The sequence below is a fragment of the Phyllobates terribilis genome, unplaced genomic scaffold (assembly GCF_046119375.1).
Source record: "Phyllobates terribilis strain yellow unplaced genomic scaffold, ASM4611937v1 Scaffold_364__1_contigs__length_1914224, whole genome shotgun sequence".
Classification (NCBI taxonomy): Eukaryota; Metazoa; Chordata; class Amphibia; order Anura; family Dendrobatidae; genus Phyllobates; species Phyllobates terribilis.
In genome coordinates, this window is record NW_027363124.1 from 1,627,495 (window position 1) to 1,654,652 (window position 27,158).

The 27,158-nt window shown below is 45.0% G+C and overlaps 1 protein-coding gene across 1 annotated transcript in view; it reads right to left on the bottom strand.

The window, feature by feature from the left end:
• Positions 1 to 27,158, bottom strand: part of LOC141222887 (uncharacterized) — a 69,044-nt gene that overhangs the window by 29,741 nt on the left and 12,145 nt on the right. Inside the window, exons 2-13 of the mRNA XM_073666720.1 lie at positions 24,169 to 24,302; positions 23,860 to 24,039; positions 23,654 to 23,777; positions 23,473 to 23,570; positions 23,185 to 23,275; positions 14,226 to 14,383; positions 13,165 to 13,314; positions 12,856 to 13,035; positions 12,649 to 12,772; positions 12,468 to 12,565; positions 12,180 to 12,270; positions 7,054 to 9,141 (exon numbers count right to left, since the gene is read on the bottom strand). Of these exons, the coding sequence (XP_073522821.1) occupies positions 7,054 to 9,141; positions 12,180 to 12,270; positions 12,468 to 12,565; positions 12,649 to 12,772; positions 12,856 to 13,035; positions 13,165 to 13,314; positions 14,226 to 14,383; positions 23,185 to 23,275; positions 23,473 to 23,570; positions 23,654 to 23,777; positions 23,860 to 24,039; positions 24,169 to 24,261 (3,475 nt within the window). The 5' untranslated portion in view covers positions 24,262 to 24,302. The remainder of the gene's footprint in view (positions 1 to 7,053; positions 9,142 to 12,179; positions 12,271 to 12,467; positions 12,566 to 12,648; positions 12,773 to 12,855; positions 13,036 to 13,164; positions 13,315 to 14,225; positions 14,384 to 23,184; positions 23,276 to 23,472; positions 23,571 to 23,653; positions 23,778 to 23,859; positions 24,040 to 24,168; positions 24,303 to 27,158) is intronic.

The following is a 27,158-nucleotide window of genomic DNA, read 5'->3' on the forward strand; positions in this document are numbered from 1 at the left end:
CATACATTACCTGTCCCCGCCGATCGCCACCTAAAATAAAGTAAAAAATAAAAAACTACACCTATACTCACCTAGACACCTAATTCCCCGAAGCCATCGATCTCCTGTAATAAAATATAAAATAATAAACCACAACCTTATCCTTACCCCTCCGTAGTAGTCCACGAGTGTCCCACGAAGATCTCCAGTTCAGAGCAGCCACATAGAATGTGACCGCTCTGAACCTCTGCCGCCGTTAGAATGACGGGGCCGTAAGGGTTCACCGGAGTTCAGGCAGCGCTGCTCCGGTTAGCTCCTTTACGGCCCTGCTGTATCGTGAGAAATTCCCACGGTACAGCACTGCCGTAAAGGAGGTCTCCGGAGCAGCGCTGACTGAATGCACTCCGGTGACCTCAGTCAGGGGCTCCCGCTGCCGGGAGCGGACGTGTTCCCGGCAGCGTGAGCTTACAGCAGCCATGCACAGCTGTCACCATCTCCAGATGTGACAGCTGTGCATGGGAGATCAGCGCAGGAACGTGGACAGGTAACTATTTTTTTTTTAGTAAACTAAGAATTAAATAAAATGGTGTGTTTTATTTCAAATAAATTATTTTTTTCTGGGTGTAGTGTGTTTTTTCTTTTTAACACTTTGTAGGTTAGTAATGGGGGTGTCTTATAGACGCCCATCATTACTAACCTGGGCTTCATGGCAGCTGGCGCTGACATGAACCCCACCACTATTACCCCCTGCCACCGCACCAGGGCAGCGTGGAAGAGCGAGGCTAAGTGCCAGAATTGGCACATCATATGGATGCGCCATTTCTGGGGCGGCTGACGGCTGGTGTTTCTAGCCTGAGAGGGGGCCATTATTCATGGCACCCTTCCTGGGCTATTAATATCAGCCCCCAGCTGTCTGCCTAGCCTTTGCTAGCTATTAAAATAGGGGGGACCCCACGTCATTTTTTTTGGGGGGGTCCCCCCATTTTAATAGCTAGTAAAGGCTAGGTATTCAGCTGGGGGCTGATATTAGTAGCCTGGGAAGCTCCGTGGGTTTTACCCCCTTCCCAGGCTTCAAACATCTGCCCCAGCCGTCTGCTTAACCTCCGCTAGAGACTAAAATTATGGGGGATCCCACGCCATTTTTTTTTTAAATAAATCCTTTATTTTAACACTAAATGACATTTGAGGAGTTAATAAAGATGCAGTCCCTAAATTATTATTTATTTTTTAATTAATGTTTCCCAAAACTTTTGACGTGGGCTTCGCCATATTTTTGTATGCCAGCCAGGTACAGCATCCAGCTTCTATGAACGCGCCATTTTCCGGGGCGGCTGCGGACTGCAATTTTCAGCGTGGGGGGGGGGGGGCAGAAAGCTTGGGCCTCCCTGCGCTGCAGATTCCATCCCCCAGCTGCCTAGTTGTACCTGGCTGGACACACAAAAATAGTGAGAAGCGCCACGTTTTTTTTTTTTTTAATTATTTCATGAAATTCATGGAATAATTAAGAAAAAAAGGGCTTCTCTATATTGTTGTGTCCAACCAGGTACAAATAGGCAGCTGGTGGTTGGGGGCAGCCCGTTTCTGCCTGCTGTACCTGGCTGGACACAAATATAGTGCAAAGCCCCACGTCAATTTTTTTTTAATTATTTCAGTGTCTGGCTGTGACGGCATAAAGATGAGCCGAGTTCATGTCCAATGAACTCAGCTCACCTCATGCACGTCACTGACAGCGTGGGAAAATTCTCACGCTGAAGCGCTGAGTGCAGGAGAATTTTCCCACGCTGTCAGTAACGTGCATGAGGTGAGGTCATGTCCAATGAACTCAGCTCACCTCATGCACGTCACTGACAGCGTGGGAAAATTCTCCTGCACTCAGCGCTTCAGCGTGAGAATTTTCCCACGCTGTCAGTGACGTGCATGAGGTGAGCTGAGTTCATTGGACATGACCTCACCTCATGTATGTCACTGACAGCGTGGGAAAATTCTCCTGCACTCAGCGCTTCAGCGTGAGAATTTTCCCACGCTGTCAGTGACGTGCATGAGGTGAGCTGAGTTCATTGGACTTGACCTCGGCTCATCTTTATGCCGTCACAGCCAGACACTGAGGAGCGCAAGCAAGCCTGCGCTTCTCAGTGTCTGCGGGATGACAGGCTGGATGGCAGCGTTCTGCTGCGGTCCAGCCTGTCATCTCGATGTAGCAGAGCTGAAGCTGTCGTGGGAACCATGGAAAGGTAAGGATCAGGTTGCTTTATTATTTTTCTTTTAATGCAGGAGATCGTTGGCTTCAGCTGGAATGGGCGTGACTGTAAGTATGGTTTAATTTAGAACAATAAAGAATTGTGTGTTTATTTCAATTAAAGGACTTTATTCTGGGTGTTTGTGTTTTTCTTTAACTTTGACTATGGGGTTAGTAATGGGGGTGTCTTATAGACGCCTCTCCATTACTAACCTGGGCTTGATGTCAGCTGGCATTATAAGCTGACATCAACCCCAGCCCTATTACCCCACTGCCACCGCTACAGGGCAGTGGGAAGAGCGAGGCTAAGTGCCAGAATTGGCGCATCCTATGGATGCGCCATTTCTGGGGCGGCTGACGTTTCTAGCCTGGGAGGGGGCCAATATTCATGGCACCCTTCCTGGGCTATTAAAATCAGCCCCCAGCTGTCTGCCTAGCCTTTGCTAGCTATTAAATTAGGGGGTACCCCACGTCATTTTTTTGGGGGGGTTCCCCCATTTTAATAGCTAGTAAAGGCTAGGTATTCAGCTGGGGGCTGATATTAGTAGCCTGGGAAGCTCCGTGGGTATTACCCCCTTCCCAGGCTTCAAACATTTGCCCCAGCTGTCTGCTTAACCTCCGCTAGAGCCTAAAATTAAGGGGAACCCCACGCCAATTTTTTTTTAAATAAATCCTTTATTTTAACACTAAATGACAAGTACAGTAATCAACACTGTCACTGTACTTCATATATATGTGACTAACATGTTTCTATCTATCTAATCTATGTGTGATTCTCTATTCTTTCTATTCTAAATTGTCGGGTACAGATGCTGAATTGCCGGCCGGCTTTCTTAAAGAGACGGTGCACGAAAACACTAATATTTTTTTATATAAATCCTTTACACTAAATGACAAGTACAGTAAGCAACACTGTCACTGTACTTCATAGATATGTGACTGACATGTTTCTATCTATCTAATCTATGTGTGAAGCTCTATTCTGTCTGTTATAAATTGTCGGGTACCGCTGCTGAATTGCCGGCCGGCTTTTTTAAAGAGACGGTGCACGAAAACACTAATATTTTTTTAAATAAATCCTTTACACTAAATGACAAGTACAGTAATCAACACTGTCACTGTACTTCATATATATGTGACTGACATGTTTCTATCTACCTAATCTATGTGTGAAGCTCTATTCTTTCTGTTGTAAATTGTCGGGTACCGGTGAATGCCGCTGATGAATTGCCGGCTTTTCATGTCATTCTACATTATTCTTAGTTGTTTTACTTCATGTAGAATTAACCTACAAGGAAAGAAAGGGTTTATTTTCATTCCGATATTTGTGTCCCATTGACTTGCATTGGTTTCCGGTATCGGAATCGGCGATATCCGATACTTTTTGGGTATCGGCCCGATCCAATCCGATACGATATTTCCTGATATCGGAAGGTATCGCTCAACACTATTCATAACATATAACAAAATATAAGTATAGATATTTAGTATACATCAGAGTTTCATATAATGTTTTTTAGTAGATTTTAGAATCTTATCTTTAACATTGTGACACCAAACATATACCCCTATCCTTCCACTCACTAACATTTTTTAGTTTATATAGCTCTGGTAAGTTATAGCTATGCCATAAAGGAGTATAATTTGTGTACTAACTTTAGTGTACGACATTTTAAGTCATTTTCTCGAGGAGGCCCCATATCTAGTACCGAGAATGGAAGCGTCCACTTGGTTCCTTCCATAAGTAGGTGCCCTGAAATTACACAATATTTGCAAGTACCCCATCCATGAAACTACTTTAGCTCCCTTCTAGCGTTAAGCAGGTCTGCATATACCTGGTAGGAAGCAGATCGTTTATGTTGTTTGTCAAGAAGATCAATCCGCTCAAGCAAATGGGAGACTTTAACTGTTCTCTCCTTTTTTTAGCCTTTATCTATGTTTTATTATTATCCCTCTGAGGACGCATGTGAGTGCTTCCCATTTAAATGGTAGGACAGTTTCATCATGCTCATATATTTGAAGGAGTCTATAGTCTCAAGAAGGTCTGAGACACAGAGTCCTTCAGCAGATTATCATTTAGGTTCCAACATCTGAAGCCTTGGTGGAGTGCGGCATACAGGAGCATGATCTGACCATACAGCAGTTCCTACCTGAGATGTAGGTTGCCATGTAGGCAAGTGACGGCTAATTAAGAAAAGGACTATATGGCTATGCATATTGTGTAAAGGAGAATAATAGGTATAATCCTTTACGTCTGGATGTAGTATCCTGCATACATCGACCGGTTGAGACCGGAGCACGTTTAGCAAAGCTTTTGTTTGTGTTTTAGATTGGTGACTCCAGCCCAGCTTCTAAAAAAGGATCCAAGACAAGATTAAAGTCACCTCCAATGATGATAAGGTCCTCCGCAAAATATTTTAGTTTGTTTAAGTAATGACGGCATGTCTTAATTTGGTCACAATTAGGGAGATAGAAGTTTTCGAAAGTCAAAATTTTGGAGTAGATGGAGATCTTAACAAACACGTACCTCCCCTCCGTGTCAGACAGTGTTTCTACAATAGTATGCGGCAGTGATCTGTGGCAGCCTGTACTCAGCACCTTAGACTTCAAAACATTAATCATCTTGGCATCCCAGAAAAATGCTTTTAGTAAACTGAGGTACAGTATATGATCGCCTCTAAAGTGTGACTCCTGAAGTAAGAGAAAATGTACGTGCTGTTTGTGCCTACGATAAAACACTTGAGCTCCTTTCTCTGGAACATTAAGTCTCTGACATTCAATGAGCAAGTTTTGAGTTGTGCCATATTATATGGAAAAAAGGGGGAATGGAAGAGAGAAAGGTTAAGAGAAAAGAGGAAGTATAGACGGTAGATAGTAACGTCAACCTCTCAGTGTCTAAGAAGTATAGATTATGAATATATCAAAACAGTAGGAAATTGCGAAACAAGCAGATCCCAATGCAAGTCCCTAACTGGGGGTTGTCTTTACAGGCGTAAGTCAAACTTTCAGTTCTAGGATTCCTATTAGGTGGAACCATGGAATATAAAGCAAGTAAAGTAATACAGCCAGATATTACAGTAGTATCATGTGAACTCAACTTATATCCTGGTCTAAGATCTTATATGAACTTAGACATTCTATAGAGTGGAAGAGTGGCTCCTAATGCTCTATTTAGATGTATCTAATTATATGCTTAAAGAAATAAGTAAGCATCTGCAAACTGTCTCTCATCAGGGAAGACAAGATTCATTTCAGGAGCTCATATGATTGGCAGGTTCCTTTCCCATCTGGCTGCATCACCATCAAGTTCCTGATCCATTGAACACCTTCTGTGACATGCTGGAACTCTCTGTGGCAATGGTGGAGCAGGTGGCCAGTCAGATATATGGAATGTCCAGGGCATCACAAATAAGTCTCATGTTGCTTGGATCTTAGAAAATATACAGCTGGAATGGGTACCCCCAGGAGTACATCAGGCCATTTTCCCGGATGGCATCAAGTAGTGGTTTCAATACCCTTCTTTTAGCAAGTGTCATTCAGGATAGATATGTGAGCAATTATATGCGTTTCCATTGAAATCACCAGGACCCAACTCCTCTGCTTTCCTCGCAATGGCCTCTTTTACATTGAAAAAATGTATGCGACAGATAATGTCCCTTGGACACTCAGGATCTGGGCCATGATTGCCTATTGTACGGTGCGCCTTTTTCAATCTCCACCTCCTTATCAATAGGATCACCAAGGATATTATTGAACAATGATCGCAGTGTAAGCATAATCACTTGTGCATTGATGCTTTCAGGTATACCCCTTATCCAGATATGATTGTGATTTTCTTGATCAGGTGGTTTATTTACTGGCTGTGAAGATCCAGTGTTAGTTTCTGAGCATTATGATGGCCTCTAACTTGGACGACATTATCCTCTAATCTCTGTACCTTGTCCGTAAGCTGTGACAGGATAGAAGTGAGGGGACGTATTTCAGTATTGTATGTGGTCTCCAGCCTCTGAATATATTGCTCCATATCTTCTTTAGTAGGGATAGACGCAATCTGATATACAAATAAGTTATGTTGTTTCACATATCAGAATAACCTGTGGCTGGGGGGTAAATGTCCCTGTGAAGTATGCGCTGCTCAGTATGTGCTTTGGTGAGAGTACATGGAGATTTGTGGAGCTGTTTTCTTGTGAGGCCTACATTGAGAGAAGTTGGAGCAGGACTTACAGGCTGGAGCTGTCTGGCATCATGAGGGTTAAGACTGCTTCTTTTTCCACGCTGAGGTGAGGCAGTAATAGCTCCGGAGCAGGAAGATAAGACCTTCCATAAGAAACGCTGAATACCAGACATGCTGACAGAGGTGGAGGACCTCAGATTAACCTCTGATCTCTTCTTTCTTTCCCATATCGAAAGTCATGTTTGAGGCTGTAAATTGCTTATAATTCCCACAAGAACACGGTCTGAAGAGAGTGCTTTCAGTGTGTGCATTCTCTTGGTGCTATGTCCAGGCCATGTCCTTGCTGTTGATGTTCAATACGTCTAAAGATGGCGTTGATTGGGAGCAAGATTGTGTGATGTAACAGCCTTATGGAAACGCGAGTTGTGACACCAATGGAACAGCGCCAGAACAGGAAGTGGGTATGAGTGTTTTTATTTTAACAAGGCCAAAGATGAGGAATGAGAAGGAGTTGTCCTAGTAGTGGACAACCCCTTTATGAAGATACAATTTTCGGTTAAAAATGAAAAAGGCTTCTCCCCTGTGTGACTTCTCTGAAGTTTGTTAAGAGTTTATTTCCGTGTAAAACATTTCCCACATTAAGAACATGAAAATGGCTTCTCGTCTGTGTGAGTTCTCTGGTGACTAAAAAGTGATGATTTCTTCACAAAACATTTCCCACATTCTGAACAGGAAAAAGGCTTCTCCCCTGTGTGAGTTCTCTGGTGCTTAACCAAATCTGATTTATCTTTAAAACATTTGCCACATTCTGAACAGGAAAAAGGCTTCTCCCCTGTGTGAGTTCTCTTGTGCTTAACCAAATCTGATTTCCAGCTAAAACATTTTCCACATTCTGAACAGGAAAAAGGCTTCTCCCCTGTGTGAGTTCTCTTGTGATTAACCAAAACTGATTGCTGGATAAAACATTTCCCACATTCTGAACAGGAAAAAGGTTTCTCCCCTGTGTGAATTCTCTTGTGCTTAACCAAAATTGATTTCCAGCTAAAACATTTCCCACATTCTGAACAGGAAAAAGGTTTCTCCCCTGTGTGGGTTCTCTGGTGCTTAACCAAAATTGATTTCAAGCTAAAACATTTTCCACATTCTGAACAGAAAAAAGGCTTCTCCCCTGTGTGAGTCCTCTGGTGTATAACCAAATCTGTTTTCCGGCTAAAACATTTTCCACATTCTGAACAAGAAAAAGGCATCTCCCCTGTGTGAATTCTCTGGTGCTTAACCAAATCTGATTTATCTTTAAAACATTTGCCACATTCTGAACAGGAAAAAGGCTTCTCCCCTGTGTGAGTTCTCTTGTGCTTAACCAAATCTGATTTCCAGACAAAACATTTTCCACATTCTGAACAGGAAAAAGGCTTCTCCTCTGTGTGAGTTCTCTTGTGCGTAACCAAAACTGATTTCTGGATAAAACATTTCCCACATTCTGAACAGGAAAAAGGTTTCTCCCCTGTGTGAATTCTCTTGTGCTTAACCAAAATTGATTTCCAGCTAAAACATTTCCCACATTCTGAACAGGAAAAAGGTTTCTCCCCTGTGTGGGTTCTCTGGTGCTTAACCAAAATTGATTTCAAGCTAAAACATTTTCCACATTCTGAACAGAAAAAAGGCTTCTCCCCTGTGTGAGTCCTCTGGTGTATAACCAAATCTGTTTTCAAGCTAAAACATTTTCCACATTCTGAACAGGAAAAAGGCATCTCCCCTGTGTGAATTCTCTGGTGCTTAACCAAACCTGATTTCCAGCTAAAACATTCTCCACATTCTGAACAGGAAAAAGGCTTCTCCCCTGTGTGAATTCTCTGGTGCTTAACCAAATCTGATTTCCAGCTAAAACATTTTCCACATTCTGAACAGGAAAAAGGCTTCTCCCCTGTGTGGGTTCTCTGGTGATTAACCAAATCTGATTTCTGGTTAAAACATTTCCCACATTCTGAACAGGAAAAAGGCTTCTCCCCTGTGTGATTTCTCTTGTGCCCAACCAAATCTGATTTCCGTCTAAAACATTTTCCACATTCTGAACAGGAAAAAGGCTTCTCCCCTGTGTGAGTTCTCTGATGTCTGATAAAACTTGATTTCGCGGTAAAACATTTTCCACATTCTGAACAGGAAAAAGGCTTCTCCCCTGTGTGAGTTCTCTGATGTCTCATAAAATTTGATTTTAATGTAAAACATTTCCCACATTCTGAGCATGAAAAAGGCTTCTCCCCTGTGTGAGTTCTCTGATGTTTGATAAGAGTTGATTTCTCTGTAAAACATTTTCCACTTTCTGAACAAGAAAATGGCTTCTCCTCTTTGTGACTTCTCTGGTGATTAACAAGATCTGATTTCTGTTTAAAAAATTTCCCACACTTGAAACAAAAAAATCTATTCTCTGCTGTGTGAATGCTTTGATCTTTAAGAAAAGACTTTTCGAGGGAAAAACTATTTCCATATTCTGAACATGAAAATGGCTTTTTTGCTTTAGGAGCAATTTGTTTGTTAATGCTTATTTTGTGACTCTGATTTTCCTTAGTAGTTGGTAATGAATCAGAAGACAGGACCTGTTTCAAATGATCAGATGACAGATCTTTGCTGTGAAGGGATGATGGTATATCTGGAGTAATGGCATTCACTTCAATTGTATCCTGTGGGATCTCAAGATCGTCTGATTTAAAAATTGAAGATGTCAGCTGTTCCTCTGATCTCCTGGTACAGTCATCTGTCAAGAATAAAACCAATTATTATTTATGAATAACATATCCTTAAAATTTATATTGTTGAATATTTCTACTTAAACTCTCCGTAAAAATGTACATTATGTAAAAGTATCATTATTTACCAAGAAAACATCACAGAAAAATCAGCCTTACCAACACCAAATCAGATAGCAAATGCATTAGCATTTTAGTGTTGGTTGGGTGTACTGGTGTCTGTCCATGTGGGGTGCACTTATATAGTGCTGGGCAGCCCTCCTGATCTAATAGTATGGGCATCATTAGGCTAAGCCAGACACTGTGCATCACACCTACCTGTGTGACTGGTGTCCTATGCAAGCTTCATCTGTGTGCATCTTTAATACTAGGCAACCACCCCCTCCATGAATTGGTAGGTTTGTGAGTGGTTGCTCCATCAGTAATTTGCACCTGCCGCTGCCCCCACCTTTATCATGGGTGTCTGCGGCATCCTGCTAGTGCATTTGTTATATGATTGGTGTTGGTAAGGCTGTATCTTTTTCTGTGATTTTTTTTAAATTTTGCCCTATGTTAGCCGTCATTATTCACCAAGACAATAACAGTTCACAGTCTAATAGAAAACCTCATAGGATGAACCAGTAGAGCGTGGTGTCCAACTGTTTGTTAATTCTGCCTCCCAAATATGGAATAAAAAGCCACCAAACAACGTTATGTAGGCAAAAATAATATCAATAAAAACTTCTACTCATCTCACAAAAAACAAGTCCCCACTCAGGTCCATCATCTGTCAATGGAAAACCAGAGGTTTCCACATTATTAGTGGCTCAAAGGCTTTTGAAAAGCAACATGGCTTCCATAAACCAATCCAGCAATATCCACTCTCCCAAAGTCAAATCTCCCCCTCGCTTCTGAGCCTTGCAGTGCGCCCAAACCACACTCAGCATCCATGTATTTGACATTACTATAGTGAGAAGAACCCACTTAATTGATGGTGTGTGTCTCCTGGAGCACAATCTGGGCACTATGTGTTGGGTAATGAAATTATATATTTGTAATTTTCACTCTCCATCATCCACTGCGTGCTAATTTCCGGAAAGCGCCTGTGGAGTCAAAATAGTCACTACTCCTATAGATTATTTCACTGAGGGTTATAATTTCCAAAATGGAGTCACTTTATGGGGATTTCTACTGCTCTGGTTTTCTGCAATTTGGTCACATTAGGGCTTCTGCAAATGGTGGGTCCCATCTCCTCTGGGATCTGCTCCTGCGACGTCTGCTTCTCTCACCAAGAGCCGTCTTATTCATCCTGCAGGCGGCGCTGGTGATGGAGGAGATGTCAGAATCAGAAGCTCTGGGCAGCGCAGGCTCTGTCCAGCCACTAAGATTAGGGTGCCTGGGACCAGTAGTACCATATAGTCTGGCAGTATGGGTGTGAGTACTGTCCAGCTGGAGTAATCTGCTCTCTGCTTCAGCCAACTGGAAAGCACCGCACCCTACTAAAGCTGGAAGCATATTGCTGGAAGCTGCCAGATCCAGCCTTGTTCTCCTCTGGTTCAGTCCTCTGTGCTCAGCTCCCGGCTTGTGTATTTGTTTCCTGTTGTGACCTCGGCCCGTTTACTGACTATTTTTGTGTGATTTTGTATTTTCTCTGACCTCCATGTTCTGACCCGGCTATCTGACTATTCTTCTTGCCATCTCACACCACAGAACATTAGGTAACACTGTGGCCCAATCTTAGGGGGTCTCTGTCTAAGTCCAAATACATGTAGAGGGGTTAAAGGGTGATGAGCAAGGCAAACCCTGGGATCTGGAAAATGGAGTAGATAGTGCCAAGCCTGTTTGTGGTAGCCATCTTTTGAGCTGCCAGGTGACAATGAACAGTGTCCCCAATACATTGTGTCTGCACACTATACCAGAAAAATCTGCATTCAAATAGCTAAATGGCGCTCCTTCCCTTCTTAACCTGCCATGTGCCCAGACAGTAGTGTACAACTGTATATAGGGGACTGTCAGATTCAAGAGAAGATGGAATATAATTTGTAAGGTCCATTTGTTTCCTATTATCCTTTGTGAAGAATTCCAAAGTTATCACCATATAAAGTGACACACGTCAGATTTTAAAAATGGGTCCAGATAGGAACACAAAACTGGCTGCAGGAAGGGGTTAAATCAGAGTATTTTGGGCACTAACTACTGTAGTCAAAAACTGAGTATAGACAATAACTTATCTACTGAAATAATCAATCTCAGCAGTCTCCATCAGTAAGTAGTGAGTAACTAGTGGTGAAACCTCTCTGTGGTAATTAGAGTATGGGGCTCGGTGGCTCTTAGCAATCTAAACTATCTTAAGGGACAATATTTTCTGTCAGAGGAGTTTCAAGAAGAAATATCAGATGTTCAAAGAGAACTTTTTATAATAGTGCAGAGATGAGGCGTCTTAAATTTAGCTTAGAGATATATCATGACACAGGTGTAATGCTATTTTTGTTTAGTTTATCACAATTCTGTTTGAAGTTAGTCAGTTTTAAAAGAAATTGAAAAGTCAGGATAAAGGGAAACTCTGTTGTTATTGGACAGAAATTCACACGTGTCCCTCACTGCATATTTAATGTTGTCGATCATAAAAGTGAAGTTTGGCCAGAAAGACTGGACCTGGTCTTGTAGGGACCATATGAGCACATTCAGCAGCACAGAAGGGAGGGAAGGTGGATTCATCCAATAAGATATCAGGGCCCTAGCAAGCCAACAGCATCATTACCCTCCGCTTTCATCATAATATTTTTCTTCAAGTGATTTTCTGGCTTTGTGATTTACAGATCTGGGCAGGTAACGTCTCCTAATCACAGGGAGTAGGTGGATCCTCCAGGTTGTAAGTTCTATGGAAAAGGGTTTTAAATGCCCAAAATAATTTGAACAGTTTTGGGTGAAGGAGAATGTTGTGGTCTAGAGGCAAAATGGTGATCATACGATTGTGATACGGCCGGACTACACCACCGATAAAGCAGCCACAGCCGGTGACTGAGAAGAATCTGTGACTTCTCTGCATTTAGTGGTCACTACTCACCTGGGTAGTCATATGTAGGAATCTCTTCTTTACACCACTCATCACCCCTCACATAAGTCTCTGTAGTATTAATATGGGTCAGATCTTCACCCTGAAACAAATATTGTAAAAGTCACAAACAGATGAGAAGTCACATCTATGATCAGCTCTAATCCTGCCATCTCCACCGTTCTCATTACACAAGTATAAAACATATAATACTGGAGGATAAAACAAGACTAAACACAAGACCTTCACATCCATCTACACATCATAGGGGAGATCTCATGACACCTTCTCTCCATCTACCTGATGATCCTGAGGAACATTGGGATCTTCTTGTTTACAGTCCTGTAGAAGAAGAGGATGGGGACATCTCTCTGGTGTTGTCCTCTTACTGGATAGATCTGGAGGAAACACATACAGGGACTGAATTCATTCTTTACATACAGATAATTATAGGCCGTGTGTATTTAGTCCTGTCTATTACCTGGTGATGTGAGGGGCTGGGGAACCTCCATCATGACGTCTTTGTACAAATCTTTGTGTCCTTCTAAATACTCCCACTCCTCCATGGAGAAATAGACAGTGACATCCTGACATCTTATAGGAACCTGACACATACAATGATACAGTCATCCCCCCGATCCTTTCATAGCACTATTGTATAATGTCCCAGCATTCCCAGCAGTGTCACCTCTCCAGTCAGCAGCTCAATCATCTTGTAGGTGAGTTCTACGATCTTCTGGTCATTGATGTCCTCATGTATGAAGGGGTGAGATGGAGGCCCTGTGATTGGGCTCAGGGGTCTTTCCCATCCCTCAGACACATGGACCTGACAGCGCTCACTAGAGGTCTTCTTCACTACTGTGTAATCCTGGTTATGGAGAGACGTATAAATAAATCTCACTACAGACATTTCCAGAGTCCTCACCTCTCCAGTTCTGTCCATCTGTTATTCCCATAGATAAGAATGATGTAATGTGACGTCATCAGAATCTCTCACCTCTCCAGTAAGACGGAAGAGGATCTCTAGGGTGAGGTGTAATATCCTCTCTGCCATCTTGTCTCTATTCATATCCATCTTTGATGGGTCCATAAGGAAAATTCTCTTAAATAGAAGATCTTCACTGAGATGATCTGATATTGTACGGACCTGAATGAGAAGATGATGAGCTGATGTAACATCATAAAAATCCTGGGTAATAATACAATTACTGGAGATAATAAGGGGAAACATATGAGGACATATATTATTTTACAGTATTTAGTTTTCTTCTTTACATCTAGTAATAAAACCTATATATTTTAGTCCACAGACAGCAAGCAGTTCCTTCCTTGGAGTCTGTAGCTGAACACGTTTCTCATAGACTCATCTTCCATAAAGCTAATTCTTGTCTCATTTACTGACACTGCAATCAGCATTAGCAATACTGCAGGAGATATTCATTACACGTGACATGAGACATAACTACTTCATGAAGAGGACAACATCTTCATCTTCTACTACGGCTCTTGAAACATATTTAGCCAGAGTTCATCACTGACTACATCTCCACCGGCCGTCTATATGAATGTTTCCAGTCTTCCCTAGACTGTAATCTTCTATCAAGTTAGATCTCATGTCTTAACAGAAAAAAGGCATCTCCCTTGTGTGAGTTCTCTTGTGCTCAACCAAACCTGATTTCCGGCTAAAACATTTCCCACATTCTGAACATGAATAAGGCTTCTCCCTGTGTGAGTTCTCTGATGTCTGATTAAACTTGATTTCTCTGTAAAACATTTTCCACTTTCAGAACAAGAAAATGGCTTCTCCTCTGTGTGACTCCTCTGGTGATTAACAAGATTTGATTTCTGGTTAAAAAATTTCCCACACTTGAAACAAAAAAATCTATTCTCTGCTGTGTGAATGCTTTGATATTTAAGAAAAAACTTTTCGAGGGAAAAACTATTTCCATATTCTGAACGTGAAAATGGCTTCTTTGCTTTAGGAGCAGTTTGTTCTTTAATGCTTATTTTGTGACTTTGATTTTCCTTAGTAGTCGGTAATGAATCAGAAGACAGAACCTGTTTCAAATGATCAGATGACAGATCTTTGCAGTGAAGGGATGATGGTAAATCTGGAGTAATGGCATTCACTTCAATTGTATCCTGTGGGATCTCAAGATCATCTGATTTAAAAATTGAAGATGTCAGCTGTCCCTCTGATCTCCTGGTACAGTCATCTGCCAAGAATAAAACCAATTATTATTTATGAGTAACATATCCTTAAAATTTATGTTGTTGAATATTTTTACTTAAACTCTCCGTAAAAATGTACTTTATGTAAAAAAGAGATTTTTGTGTACTCACCGTAAAATCTCTTTCTCTTAGCCTCTAATTGGGGGACACAGGACCTTGGGTGTTATGCTGCTGTCCACTATGCATAATCTGAAAAAGATTAAGCGTGGCTCCTCCTCTGCAGCATACACCCCTGGACGGCATCAGCCTTCTCCAGTTTGTTCAAAAGCAGTAGGAGGAACGTAACATGGATAACATAACCATGCCTATAAGAAGGCAACTATGTACGAGCTCAAAGGAAAAACAATATGAGAACTCAACATAACAACGGCCCAGAACGGACAACAGGGTGGGAGCTGTGTCCCCCAATTAGAGGCTAAGACAAAGAGATTTTACGGTAAGTACACAAAAATCTCCTTTACTCTGTCGCCTCATTGGGGGACACAGGAGCTTGGGACGTCCAAAAGTAATCCCTGGGTGGGAAGCAATGGACGAATATTGTGTAGACGGTCGCTGCCTGCAGAACACGTCTGCCCAGGCTCGCGTCTACTGAGGACTGGGTATGAACACTGTAGTGTTTGGTAAACGTGTGTAGGCTAGTCCAGGTGGCTGCCTTACACACTTGTGCTGAAGCCTGGTGCCAAATGGCCCAGGAGGCCCCTACCTTACGTGTGCCATAATACCAGCTGGAAGAGGAAAATTTTTGAGGTGGTAGGCCTCTTGTATGGTGGATTTGATCCACCTGCCAAGGGTAGCTTTGGAAGCTGGCAGATCCTTGCTGCCGCCTTCCAGAAGAAGGAAAAGAGAATAAGACTTCCAGAAGGGCGCAGTCCTAGACACATAGATATGCAATGCCCTGACAAGGTCAAGCGTATGCAGAGCCTTCTCCACTCTATGAACCGGGACCGGACAGAAGGATGGCAGTGAAATTTCCTCATTGAGGTGGAAGTTGGACACAACCTTCGGGAGGAAGGATGGGACCGTACGGAGGACTACCTTGTCCTGGTGAAAAGCCAGGGAGGCCGTCTGCAGGAGAGTGCTGTCAGTTCAGACACCCTGCGTAGCGAGGTGATTGCCACCAGGAAAACCACTTTCTGGGATAGAAGGCGGAGTGGGACTTCCCTAAGGGGTTCAAAGGGTGTTTCCTGCAATGCTGTCAGCACCAGGTTGAGGTCCCACGTTTCTAGTGGTCGTCTGTAGGGGGGAACCAATTGGGAAACCCCCAGAAGAAATGTCCTTACTTGCGGCTTGTTAGCGATGCACCTCTGAAAAAGCACTGAGAGAGCTGACACCTGGCTCTTAAGGGAGGCCAGGGACAGTCTGGCCTCCAGACCCGATTGGAGAAACCCAAGTACCCTGGGGAGGGAATAAGGGAATGGGATCTGGCCACTAGAGATTTGCACCAGGTAAAGAAGGCTTTCCAGGTACAGTAATAAATCTTAGCAGAGGTTGGCTTCTGTGCCCTGAACATGGTTCCAATGACGTCAGGCGAGAACCCTGACTGGGTTAGAACCCAGGTCTCAATGACCACGCCGTCAAATTGAGGGCCCCTGAGTTCTGGTGGTAGAACGGGCCTTGTGACAGAAGATCGGGGTGGTCGGGGAGACGCCAGGGGACATCTGCTGTGAGCTGTACAATTTCGGCGTACCATGTACGTCTGAGCCAGTCCGGTGTGATTAGGATGGTTGGAACTCCCTTTTACTTGATCTTCCTCACCACTCTGGATATCAGGGGAAGAGGTGGAAAAATGTACAGGAACTGGAACTGGGACTCCCGAGTCCATTCCTTGCCGGCTGAGGAAGTCTGCTTCCCAGTTGTCCACACCCGGAATGTGGACCGCAGAGAGAACCGAACCTGTGTCTTCCGCCCAGTGGAGAATGTGTGTCACTTCTCGCATCGCCTGGGCACTGCGGGTCCCCCCTTGGTGATTCACATATGCCACAGCCGTGCCGTTGTCCGACTGTATTCTGATGTGAGAGGCTGCCAGTAAGTGATGGAAGGCTCTCAATGCCAGGAGGATGGCACGAATTTCCAAGATGTTGATGGGCATGGTCGCTTCCACTGGGGACTACTTGCCCTGTGCTCTGTGGTGTAGGAGTACCGCACCCCAACTCGTCAGGCTCGCGTCGGTGGTCAGAACCTTCCATTGACCAGTGAGAAAGGATTTCCCCTTTGTTAGTGAGGTTGGGTTGAGCCACCAGTGGAGGGACCTCTTGGTTGACGATGTCAGCTGGAACTCCCTGTCAAGAGAAAGAGGGTTCCTGTCCCATGACTTGAGGATGGCTAGTTGGAGAGGCCTGAGGTGAAGCTGGGCAAATGGGACCGCTTCTATTGCCGCCACCATCCTGCTAAAGACTCTCATGGCAAACCGGAGAGATCAAGGGGGTTTGCTGAGGAGGGTGCGAACTCCTAGACAGAGAGGCAGTGCCTTGTCCTTGGGAAGGAGCACTAGACCCCTGAAGGTGTTGAATAGCATTCCCTGGAAGGTCAGAGACTGACTCGGGGTTGGTGATGACTTTTGTAGGTTGACTAACCAGCCCAGGCGACTCAGAGTGTCGATTGTGATTGAGACGCTGAGCTCGCAGTCCTTGAAGGTGGAAGCCTTGATAAGGAGATCGTCCAGGTATGGAATGACTACTATGCCTCTGGAGTGCAGGACGTCCATGGTGGCTGCCATGACTTTGGTAAACACTATGGGAGCCGTGGCGAGTCCGAACGGGAGAGCCACGAACTGGTAGTGGTCCTGGTCAATTGCGAACTTGAGAACTCTCTGATGGGCAGGCACAATTGGTATATGCAGGTATGCGTCTTGTATGTCTATGGAGGCGAGAAATTCTCCCTTTTCCATAGACGCAATGATGGACCGAAGGGACTTCATGCGGAAGTGACGTACCCGTACATATTTGTTGAGCTGCTTTAGGTTCAGTATGGGCCGTACACCGCCTCCTTTATTGGGGACTACGAATAAATTGGAGTAGAACCCTCGGAAGCGCTCGGCCGCGGGGACTGGTACTATGACTCCTGCTTGAAGAAGAGAGAAGACCGCTTGGCGGAAGGCACGAGCCTTGTGTGGCGGTTTTGGGGGAACAGAAATAAAGAGTCTGTTTGGTGGGTTGGAAGTGAACTCTATCTTGTATCCCGAAGACACTAGTTCCCTGACCCACCTGTCTTCTGTAATAGGCAACCATACTTGATGAAAGAGCAAAAGTCAGCCACCTACAGGTGGGGTGTCTTTCGGAGTCAGTGAGTCATGATGAGGAGAAGGTTTGAGGTTTTCCTCCTTTGGACTTTGACTGGCCTGCTTTTGACTGCCAGGTCTTGTCCGACTTTTGCGTCAGCCGCGAGTTGTCCCTGCGTGGGAGGCGGTTGCTATTTTGTGCTGGCCGTGAGGCGGACAAGCCAGAAGAGTTCCGAAAGGATCGGAATCGAGTTTGGTTATGCTTATTGTAAGTGCGTTTGGGTTTCAGTTGGGGGAGGAGAGGTACTCTTACCCCTGGTGGCGTTGGATATCATCGTGTCCAACTGTTCACCAAAAAGTCGAGCACTGCGGTACGGGAGGTGCGTAAGGGACTTCTTTGAGGCTGCGTCTGCTTTCCATTCCCGCAGCCAGAGGATACGCCGAATCGTGATGTCGTTTGATGCTATCCCCGCTGCACCCCTTGCATAATCCAGAGCTGCATGAAGCATGTAATCAGCTACAACTGCTATTTGAACCGCTTGGTCCGACAGCTCAGGAACAGATACTTGGAGGCCAGCTTGTAAATTTTGGGCCCAAGCCAGGATGGCCTTGGCAACCCAAACTGAAGCGAACGCGGGAGCCAGGGAGGCCCCTGCAGCCTCGAAAATTGAACGAGCCATGCATTCTACCTGCCGGTCTGCTGCGTCCCTGAGGATTGAGCTATCTGGCAGTGAAAGGAGTGACTGTGCTGCTAGCCTAGAGACTGGGGGATCCACTTTGGGTGGATCTGTCCATTCCTTGGTGGTCTCCTGTGGGAAGGGGTACCGCGCTTCCAGATATTTCCGATTGGTAAACTTCTTCTCAGGCTGTGAGAACTGCTTTTTAAGAATCGACTTAAGCTCTGGGTGGTCAAAGAAGACCTTAGGCGGCTTCAGAACTCCTTCATAGGAAATCTTATGTTGTGGTGCCTCCAGGGGCGGATCAGAAATGTCCAGCACCTGATGGATGGACGAGATTACGTCCTCAACTAGCGCTCTATTGCTAGGGGGAATTGGGATCAGGGACCCTTCAGTTTCCTTGTCTGAGTCGGAATCACAGATGCCTTCTGAATCCTGTGTATCGCTAAGGCGTCTCCTGCTGGGTGAACCGGGGTGGAGGCCTTCTCTGGTCAGGGATCGCTGCAGAGAACTGTATTGTTTGTCCCTGGTAGGGGACGGTCTAGATGATCTGGAACTACGGTATGTCTCCCTAGAAGGGGATGACCGTGTGCTATGGGATGACGCAGATGAACATGACCTGTGGGTCCGCTTGCGTCCTGACCTGGATGTGCCTGAGTCGACATGTCCCTGAGTCGAGCTTTCCCTTTGCTGGGTAGCGTTCATAGCCGAGGCATGACTCTGCAGAGCCTGAAGCAATGTGGAAGTTAGGTTATCTATAGACTGTGTCATAGATTGCGACATCCGAGTGACCCATTCCAGCGTGGCATTAGACACCGAAGCATTGGAAGGGGCTTCTTGGGGCTCTGGCACAGTAGTATGGATGCAGTCCTGGCAGTGCGGATACATGCTGCCGCTGGGGAGAGTATTGCTGCAGGCTGTACAGAGTGCATAATAGCAGTCCTGCCTGGTTCTCTTGGACCTTGACCCCGGCATAGTGCACTGGGGTGGCTATGCAGAGGGCCCTACAGGGGAGGCTATGCAGAGGAGCCTATAAGGAATAATGGATTCACAGTCGAGGAAGAACTCCAGCTGTGATCTTATCCCACCAGTGTGCCCCTAGGTCCAGAGCCAAAGATCCGCAGTCCTGTGCCCCCCAGAGACTGGCTGTGTCCCTTATTCAGCAGCAGATAATGGCCGCTGGAGTAAAGTTAAGAAAGAAGGGGGGCGGAGAGCTGAAAGGGCGACAGAACTGTGTAAAATCGCGCCCTTTCAGTCTCGATCTGCCACCTCTATGACACTGTAAAGTGTAATATTTGTCATTTGGGGGGCGGGCTGGGGAGAGGAGGTGACGGCTTCGGCTAGGCCGAAGTCGCGGCCTAAATTGGGTGCCTGATGCCCAAAGGGACTCCAGGCCGGCGCAGAAGTCCGGGAGGGGGGCTGGATCTGAACCAGACCTCCCCGGATTTAAAGGCAGGGTAGCGGTGGGGTAGAAGCGAAAGGGGGGGGGGGCCCTGTGAACCTGTGAAGAGTCCCCCTGAGGCACCATAGAACTGGTGCTGCCGCAGAAACAGGGCGCAGGAAGGCCTGTGCCTCTGTTGTATCATGCCTGCCTGCGCTTCCCCGGCCCCAACAGGAGCCCGCAGTAGGGCTGGGGTCCTTGGTGCCTGTACAGGCCCTACCTGAGGCGTTTCAACCTAATACCCCCAGGGGGGGATTAGGGAGGTTGGCCGTCACCATCAGGGGGCTATATCCTCGCCTCGACCTCAACCCAGAAACCGAAAGGAACTGGGGAAGGAGGGGGGTCTCGACTTCGAACCAGCACACGAGGGGCTGGGGAAGAAGTGACATGGGGAATAGCCATCTTGACTTCAACCGTGCACCCTGTATCAAGGGGCCGAGGAAGGAGCCATGCCGGGAGTCTCGCACTAGACCCACTTTTTTTCATCTGTAATCCCATCAGTGAAAACGGAGTAAAGGTTTTACGTGTGCCTCCTATGCGACACTAAGCAAAAACTGGAGAAGGCTGATGCCTTTCAGGGGTGTATACTGCAGAGGAGGAGCCACGGTTAATCTTTTCCAGATTATGCATAGTGTCGCCTCCTAGTGGACAGCAGCATAACACACAAGGTCCTGTGTTCCCCAATGAGGTGACAGAGTAAGTATCATTATTTAACAAGAAAACATATCACAGAAAAAAATCAGCCTTACCAACACCAAATCAGATAACAAATGCACTAGCATTTTAGTGTTGGTTGGGTGTACTGGGGTGTCTGTCCATGTGGGGTGCACTTATATAGTGCTGGGCAGCCCTCCTGATCTAATAGTATGGGCATCATCACTATCCTAAGCCAGACACTGTGCATCACACCTGCCTGTGTGACTGGCGTCCTATGCAAGCTTCATCTGTGTGCATCTTTAACCCCTTAATAACATCTGACGTACTAATACGCGTCTGTGCCCTGGGACTTAAGACCCAGACCCGTATTAGTACGTCATGGCGATCGCGCGCGCACACAGGCTGTGCGGGCGCGATCGCCGCCGGGTGTCAGCTGATTGTCACAGCTGACACCCGGTACTATGTGCAGGGAGCGGTCCTGCACCGCTCCCAGCACATTAACCCCCGCTATGCTGCGATCGAAATCGATCGCGGCATTGCGGGGGCAAGGGGAGGTGATCGGCGATACTTACCTCCTCTTCCGGCTTCCAGCGCAGTCTGCAAAGGCTTCCTGGGTGTTGCCATGACAACCCGATGTCGTCATGACAACATCTGGGTCACCAGAGAGCAGGAAGATTGCTTGGACATGCGCAGTGCATCTCCAAGCAATCTTCACACTGTGCACTTCTGACAGCCTTCATGGCATAGGGATGGTGCTCCATTCCTGTGCCATGCAGGCGATCAGAAAAAAAAAAGTGAAAGTCCCAGAGTGGGACAAAGTAATAAAGTGTATAAACTGTGTGAAAGTGGAAAAAAAAAAAAAAAAAAACATTTGCAAAAATATTATAAAAAAATAAAAAAAATAATACACCAAAAATAAAAATATAATGTACCCATCAATAAATATTATTATAAAAAAAATAAAAAAAAAACAATAAAAGTACACATATTTGGTATCGCCGCGTCCGGAACAAGCTGACCTATAAAACTGTCCCACTAGTTAACCCCTTCAGTGAACACGGTAAAAAAAAATAAAAAAACGAAGCAAAAAACAATGCTTTATCACCATACTGCCAAACAAAAAGTGGAATAACACGCGATCAAAAAGACGCATATAAATAAAAATGATACCGCTGAAAACGTCATCTCGTCCCACAAAAAACAAGCTGCCATACAGCTCCATCAGCCGAAAAATAAATAAGTTATAGCTCTCAGAATAAAGCGATGCTAAAAAATATTTTTTTCTATAAAATAGCTTTTATTGTGTATAAGCGCCAAAACATAGAAAAATGATACAAATGTGGTACCGCTGTAAACGTACTGACCCGAAGAATAAAGCTACCTCATCAATTTTACAACACGCGGAACAGAATAAAAAAAAAAAAAAAAAACACAATTCCTGAATTGTTGGTTTTTGTTTATTCTGCCTCCCAAAAATCGGAATAGAAAGCGATCAAAAAATGTCACGTGCCTGAAAATGGCACCAATAACAACGTCAAGTCATCCCGCAAAAAACGAGCCGTCACATGACTGTCTGCCAAAATCTGGAAAAATTATAGCTCTCAAAATATGGCGATGCAAAAACTAGATTTTACAAAAAATGCGTCTTTTAGTGTGTGACAGCTGTCAGTCATAAAAACCCCATATGATTCTGGCATTGCTGTAATCACACCGACCCAAAGAATAAAGTTGTCTAATCACTTATACCGCACAAGGAACGGCGTCAAAAATAAACTCTTGGGTTAGGATTGGGCTAGGGTTAGAGCTGGGTTTGGGGCTAGGGTTGTGCTGGGGCTAGGGTTGTGCTGGGGCTAGGGTTGTGCTGGGGCTAGGGTTGTGCTAGGGCTAGGGTTGTGCTAGGGCTAGGGTTGTGCTAGGGCTAGGGTTGTGCTAGGGTTAGGGCTGGGGTTGGGATTTTTTTCAAAAGTAAGAAAAAAAGATGACGATATGGCGACTAGTGTTGAGAGCAAGTGCTCGCTACTTGAGTTTGCATCGGGTGCTCTGGTATGCATTGAGTATCGTGGGTATTTGAGTGACATGCTCGAGTCTCTGCCCCATATGCTTCGCGGCCAAAAAACTTTACGGGGATTGCCTGCCATGCACGAGCGATCCCTGCATGTTTTTTTTGGGTGTCTAATAACCGTGAAACATGTGGAGCAGGGACTCGAGCATGTCACTCAAGCACACGCTGTACATGGTGCATACCTGAGTACCCGATGCAAACTCAAGTAGCGAGCACTTGCGCTCAAGAATAATGACAACTTATTCAATATGATGACCTAATGTAAACAAATTCTGTGCCGTACCTCTGGGTTCAAAATGTTCACTATACACCTTAAGAAAATCCTTGAGGGGTAGAGTTTCCAAAATGGGGACACTTGTGGGGGAGCTCCACTGTTTAGGCACATCACGGGCTCTCCAAACGCGACATGGTGTCCGCTAACAAATTGAATGGAAAATCGGCTCAAATTGTTAGCGGACGCCATGTTGCGTTTGGAGAGCCCCTGTGTGCCCAAACATTGGAGCTCCCCCACAAGTGACCCCATTTTGGAAACTAGACCCCCCAAGGCACCTATCTAGATGCATAGTGAGCACTTGGAACCCCTAAGTGCTTCACAAATTGATTCGTAAAAATGAAAAAGTAATGGTGATTACACGATTGTGATAGAGCCGGACTACACAACCGATAAAGCAGCCACAGCCGGTGACTGAGAAGAATCTGTGACTTCTCTGCATTTAGTGGTTACTACTCACCTGGGTAGTCATATGTAGGAATCTCCTCTGTACACCGCTCATCACCCATTACATATGTCTCTGTAGTATTAATATGGGTCAGATCTTCACCCTGAAACAAATATTGTAAAAGTCACAAACAGATGAGAAGTCCCATCTATGATCAGCTCTAATCCTGCCATCTCCACCGTTCTCATTACACAAATAGAAAACACATAATACTGGTGGATAAAACAAGACTGAGCACAAGACCTTCACAGCCGTCTACACATCATAGGGGAGATCTCATGACACCTTCTCTCCATCTACCTGATGATCCTGAGGAACATTGGGATCTTCTTGTTTACAGTCCTGTGGAAGAAAAGGACGGGGACATCTCTCTGGTGTTGTCCTCTTACTGGATAGATCTGGAGGAAACACATACAGGGACGGAATTTATTCTTTAGATACAGATAATTATAGGCCGTGTGTATTTAGTCCTGTCTATTACCTGGTGATGTGAGGAACTGGGGAACCTCCATCATGACGTCTTTGTACAAATCTTTGTGTCCTTCTAAATACTCCCACTCCTCCATGGAGAAATAGACAGCGACATCCTGACATCTTATAGGAACCTGACACATACAATGATACCGTCATCCCCCGATCCCTTCATAGAGTTACTGTATAATGTCCCAGCATTCCCAGCAGTGTCACCTCTCCAGTCAGAAGCTCAATCATCTTGTAGGTGAGTTCTAGGATCTTCTGATCATTGATGTTCTCATGTATCAGGGGGTGAGATGGAGGCCCAGTGATTGGGCTCAGAGGTCTTCCCCATCCCTCAGACACAGGGGCCTGACTGCGCTCACTAGAGGTCTTCTTCACTACTGTGTAACCCTGGTTATGGAAAGACACATTAATAACTCTCACTCCAGACATTTCCAGAGTTCTCACCTCTCCAGTTCTGTCCATCTGTTATTCCCATAGATAAAATTGATGTAATGTGACGTCATCAGAATCTCTCACCTCTCCAGTAAGACGGAAGAGGATCTCTAGGGTGAGGTTTAATATCCTCTCTGCCATCTTGTCTCTATTCATATTCATCTTTGATGGGTCCATAAGGAAAATTCTCTTAAGTAGAAGATCTTCACTGAGAGGATCTGAAATTGTGTAATAATACAATTACTGGAGATAATAAGGGGAAACATATGAGGAGATATATTATTTTACAGTATTTAGTTTTCTGCTTTACATCTAGTAATAAAACCTATATATTTTATGCCACAGACAACAAGAAGTTTCTTCCTTGGAGTCTGTAGCTGAATACGTTTCTCATAGACTCATCTTCCATAAAGCTAATTCTCATCTCATTTACCGACACTACAATCGGCATTAGCAATACTGCAGGAGATATTCATTACACGTGACATGAGAAATAACTACTTCATGAGGAGGACGACATCTTCATCTTCTACTACGGCTCTACAAACATATTTAGCCAGAGTTCTTCACTGACTACATCTCCACCGGCCGTCTATATGAATGTTTCCCGTCTTCCCCGGACTGTAATCTTCTATCACGTTAGATCTCATGTCTGATTCACACACAGAAGTTTGATACATGGTAAGGTTTTTAATATTAAACAGTGTAGGACTATGCCGAATGGGTTCATTTTACCATGGTGGGATAGCTTTCATGCTCAAAAACAGTGTTACTAAGAACCCTATTTTATTTAAATGCACTTTTGGTTTTTATTTATTTACAGCAGGGTTTATGATCATTTTTCTTCTTATAGTTTTTTTTCTGATTTATGGCCATAGTAAACATGCATTTATGTGCTGCATGGATACCAACTTAAACCAAGCTCAAATTCTGTGTTTTTTCACGGGCACCATAGTGGCCCTGTGGGCTGCTGCTATGGATGATACACCCCTAACTATCCAACTATCATATGGTAAAAATCTCATAGGTCCTGGATTTATTAGTATCTGCACGAAGAATGGGGCTAAGTGAGTATTTATTAAAGGGAATCCACTCCACCGACTACCCCACGGCCAGCAAGCATCAGAATCTTCACTGAATAAAAAGCCATTTCTCAGCAAACAGACCTCTAATATGAGGCATACAGGTATGTATAGATTCACATTTCTATCACCTGTATATCAATATTAAAGGTCAGATAAGTCCCAAGGCGTGACAGATTCCCTTTCATCAGCCGTGGGGTAATCATAAAACCAGATATGTATCAAGGTATTCTAAGGTGGTTAATGGTTGTGTAGTCAATGGGAGGCATGTGTCACAGAAATGGCTGGTCTCTGTGATGTAACCAGGAGTGTTTCTCTAGGGCACATAAGCACTAAGAGGATCGGTTGGTGCACCTGGGAGCCGGGTTACGGGTAGCTAGGAGAGAATGGGCGGGTCCAGCTACCCACTTACCTCACCTCTGGGTGTGGTTAACAGCCTATAAAATGAAGGCTGTTGTTTGGCACATGGTCTGTGTGTTTGGAGGGAGAAGGCCTCCTGTGTATGTTTGTCTTCAGACCAAGCCAGGACACTGGACGCTACCCCAGCTTGTGTGCCACACAGGCCTGGCTGACCAGAGACCTGCTAAGGACATTTACTTTGTTTGCCTGATCTAAAGGCTATTTTCTTTTCTGTTTGGCTTCTGGGTTTATGAAGCAATAAACCCACATGAACTTTTAAAGGAACATGCCTCCTGTTTTCCTCCTGTCACACCCAAGTGAGTAAAACCTCCACAATTAGTGTTAGACTTGCGGGCAGCATTCCCAGCAGAGAAGTGTGACTGCTACAGGATGGACTGCATGCCCTGGGTGAAGTCTGTCGCAAGCCAGCAAGCATCGCCAGACAAAATGGAGGACCAGCTGAAACACCAGGTCCAGTCGCAGCAGCATCAACAGGAGACCAACAGGCTGTAGTTACAGCAGATCCAGCAGCACTAGCAGGAACAACATCAGCAGATGCAGCTTCTGGCAACCGCCATCCAGGGCAGGATGAGCGCTCCAACCCCAGGTCCGACTGATGACTCCCATGTCCGGAAGGCGGTATGACGGGCTTTGCAGAAAATGACCCTGGGGGGATGATGTTGAGACCTTCCTGATGATGTTTCAAAGGGTCATCGAGAGGGAGAAATTTACACAAGAGCAGTGGGCAGAGGTACTGTTGCCATACTTGACTTGGAGAGCCCCAGAATTACGCGTAGTAGGTGTACTATGATTTAGCTTTGCAGGATGCCAAAGAGTATGGCAAGCTAAAAAGTGAGATTCTCGCACCCTTGGGGTTGACAATGACTATCAGGGCACAGCGGGTTCTTATCACCGGAACAAACCACCTCCGTCCCAAATGTTTGACCTGCTGAACCTGGTCCAGAAGTGGCGCAGCCAGAGGCCTCAATGCCTGCGCAGTTGGTACAGTGGGTAGTGATGGACTGGTTTGTGCACTCCCTGCCGAGGCCCATACAGCCTTGGGTCTGCCCAACATAGGGACCTAACTCTGAAGGAAGCCTTTAATAATGTCACTATTATAAATGGGGTTGCACAGGAGTCGGGGGCTGACACAAGGTTTCCCCATTTTATGATGAGTAAGGAGTTGTTGTACCGGGTCAAGAAAGTGAGGGAGGAGAGTGTGGAGCAGTTAATAGTGCTGGGCCCTTTTACACGGAAGGTGTTGGACATGGCCCATTCACATGTCTTGGGGGGACATCTGGGAGTTGAAAAAACGCAGGAACGGATCGTGCATAGGTTCTATTGTTGAACATTGGACATAATTTCAAAAAACATCACAGTAAAAGATAATACCTTACCAACACCAGGTCAGATTGCCAATGCACTGCAGGATGCAGCAAGCCTACATAATAAAGGCAGGGCCAGCACATGTGCAAAATACTGAAGCAGACAGCCACTCACTAACCTACCAAATTCATGGAGGGGGTGGCTGTGTAGTATTATACATGCACACCGATGGAGTCTGCATAGGGCGGGTGCCAGTCACACAGATAT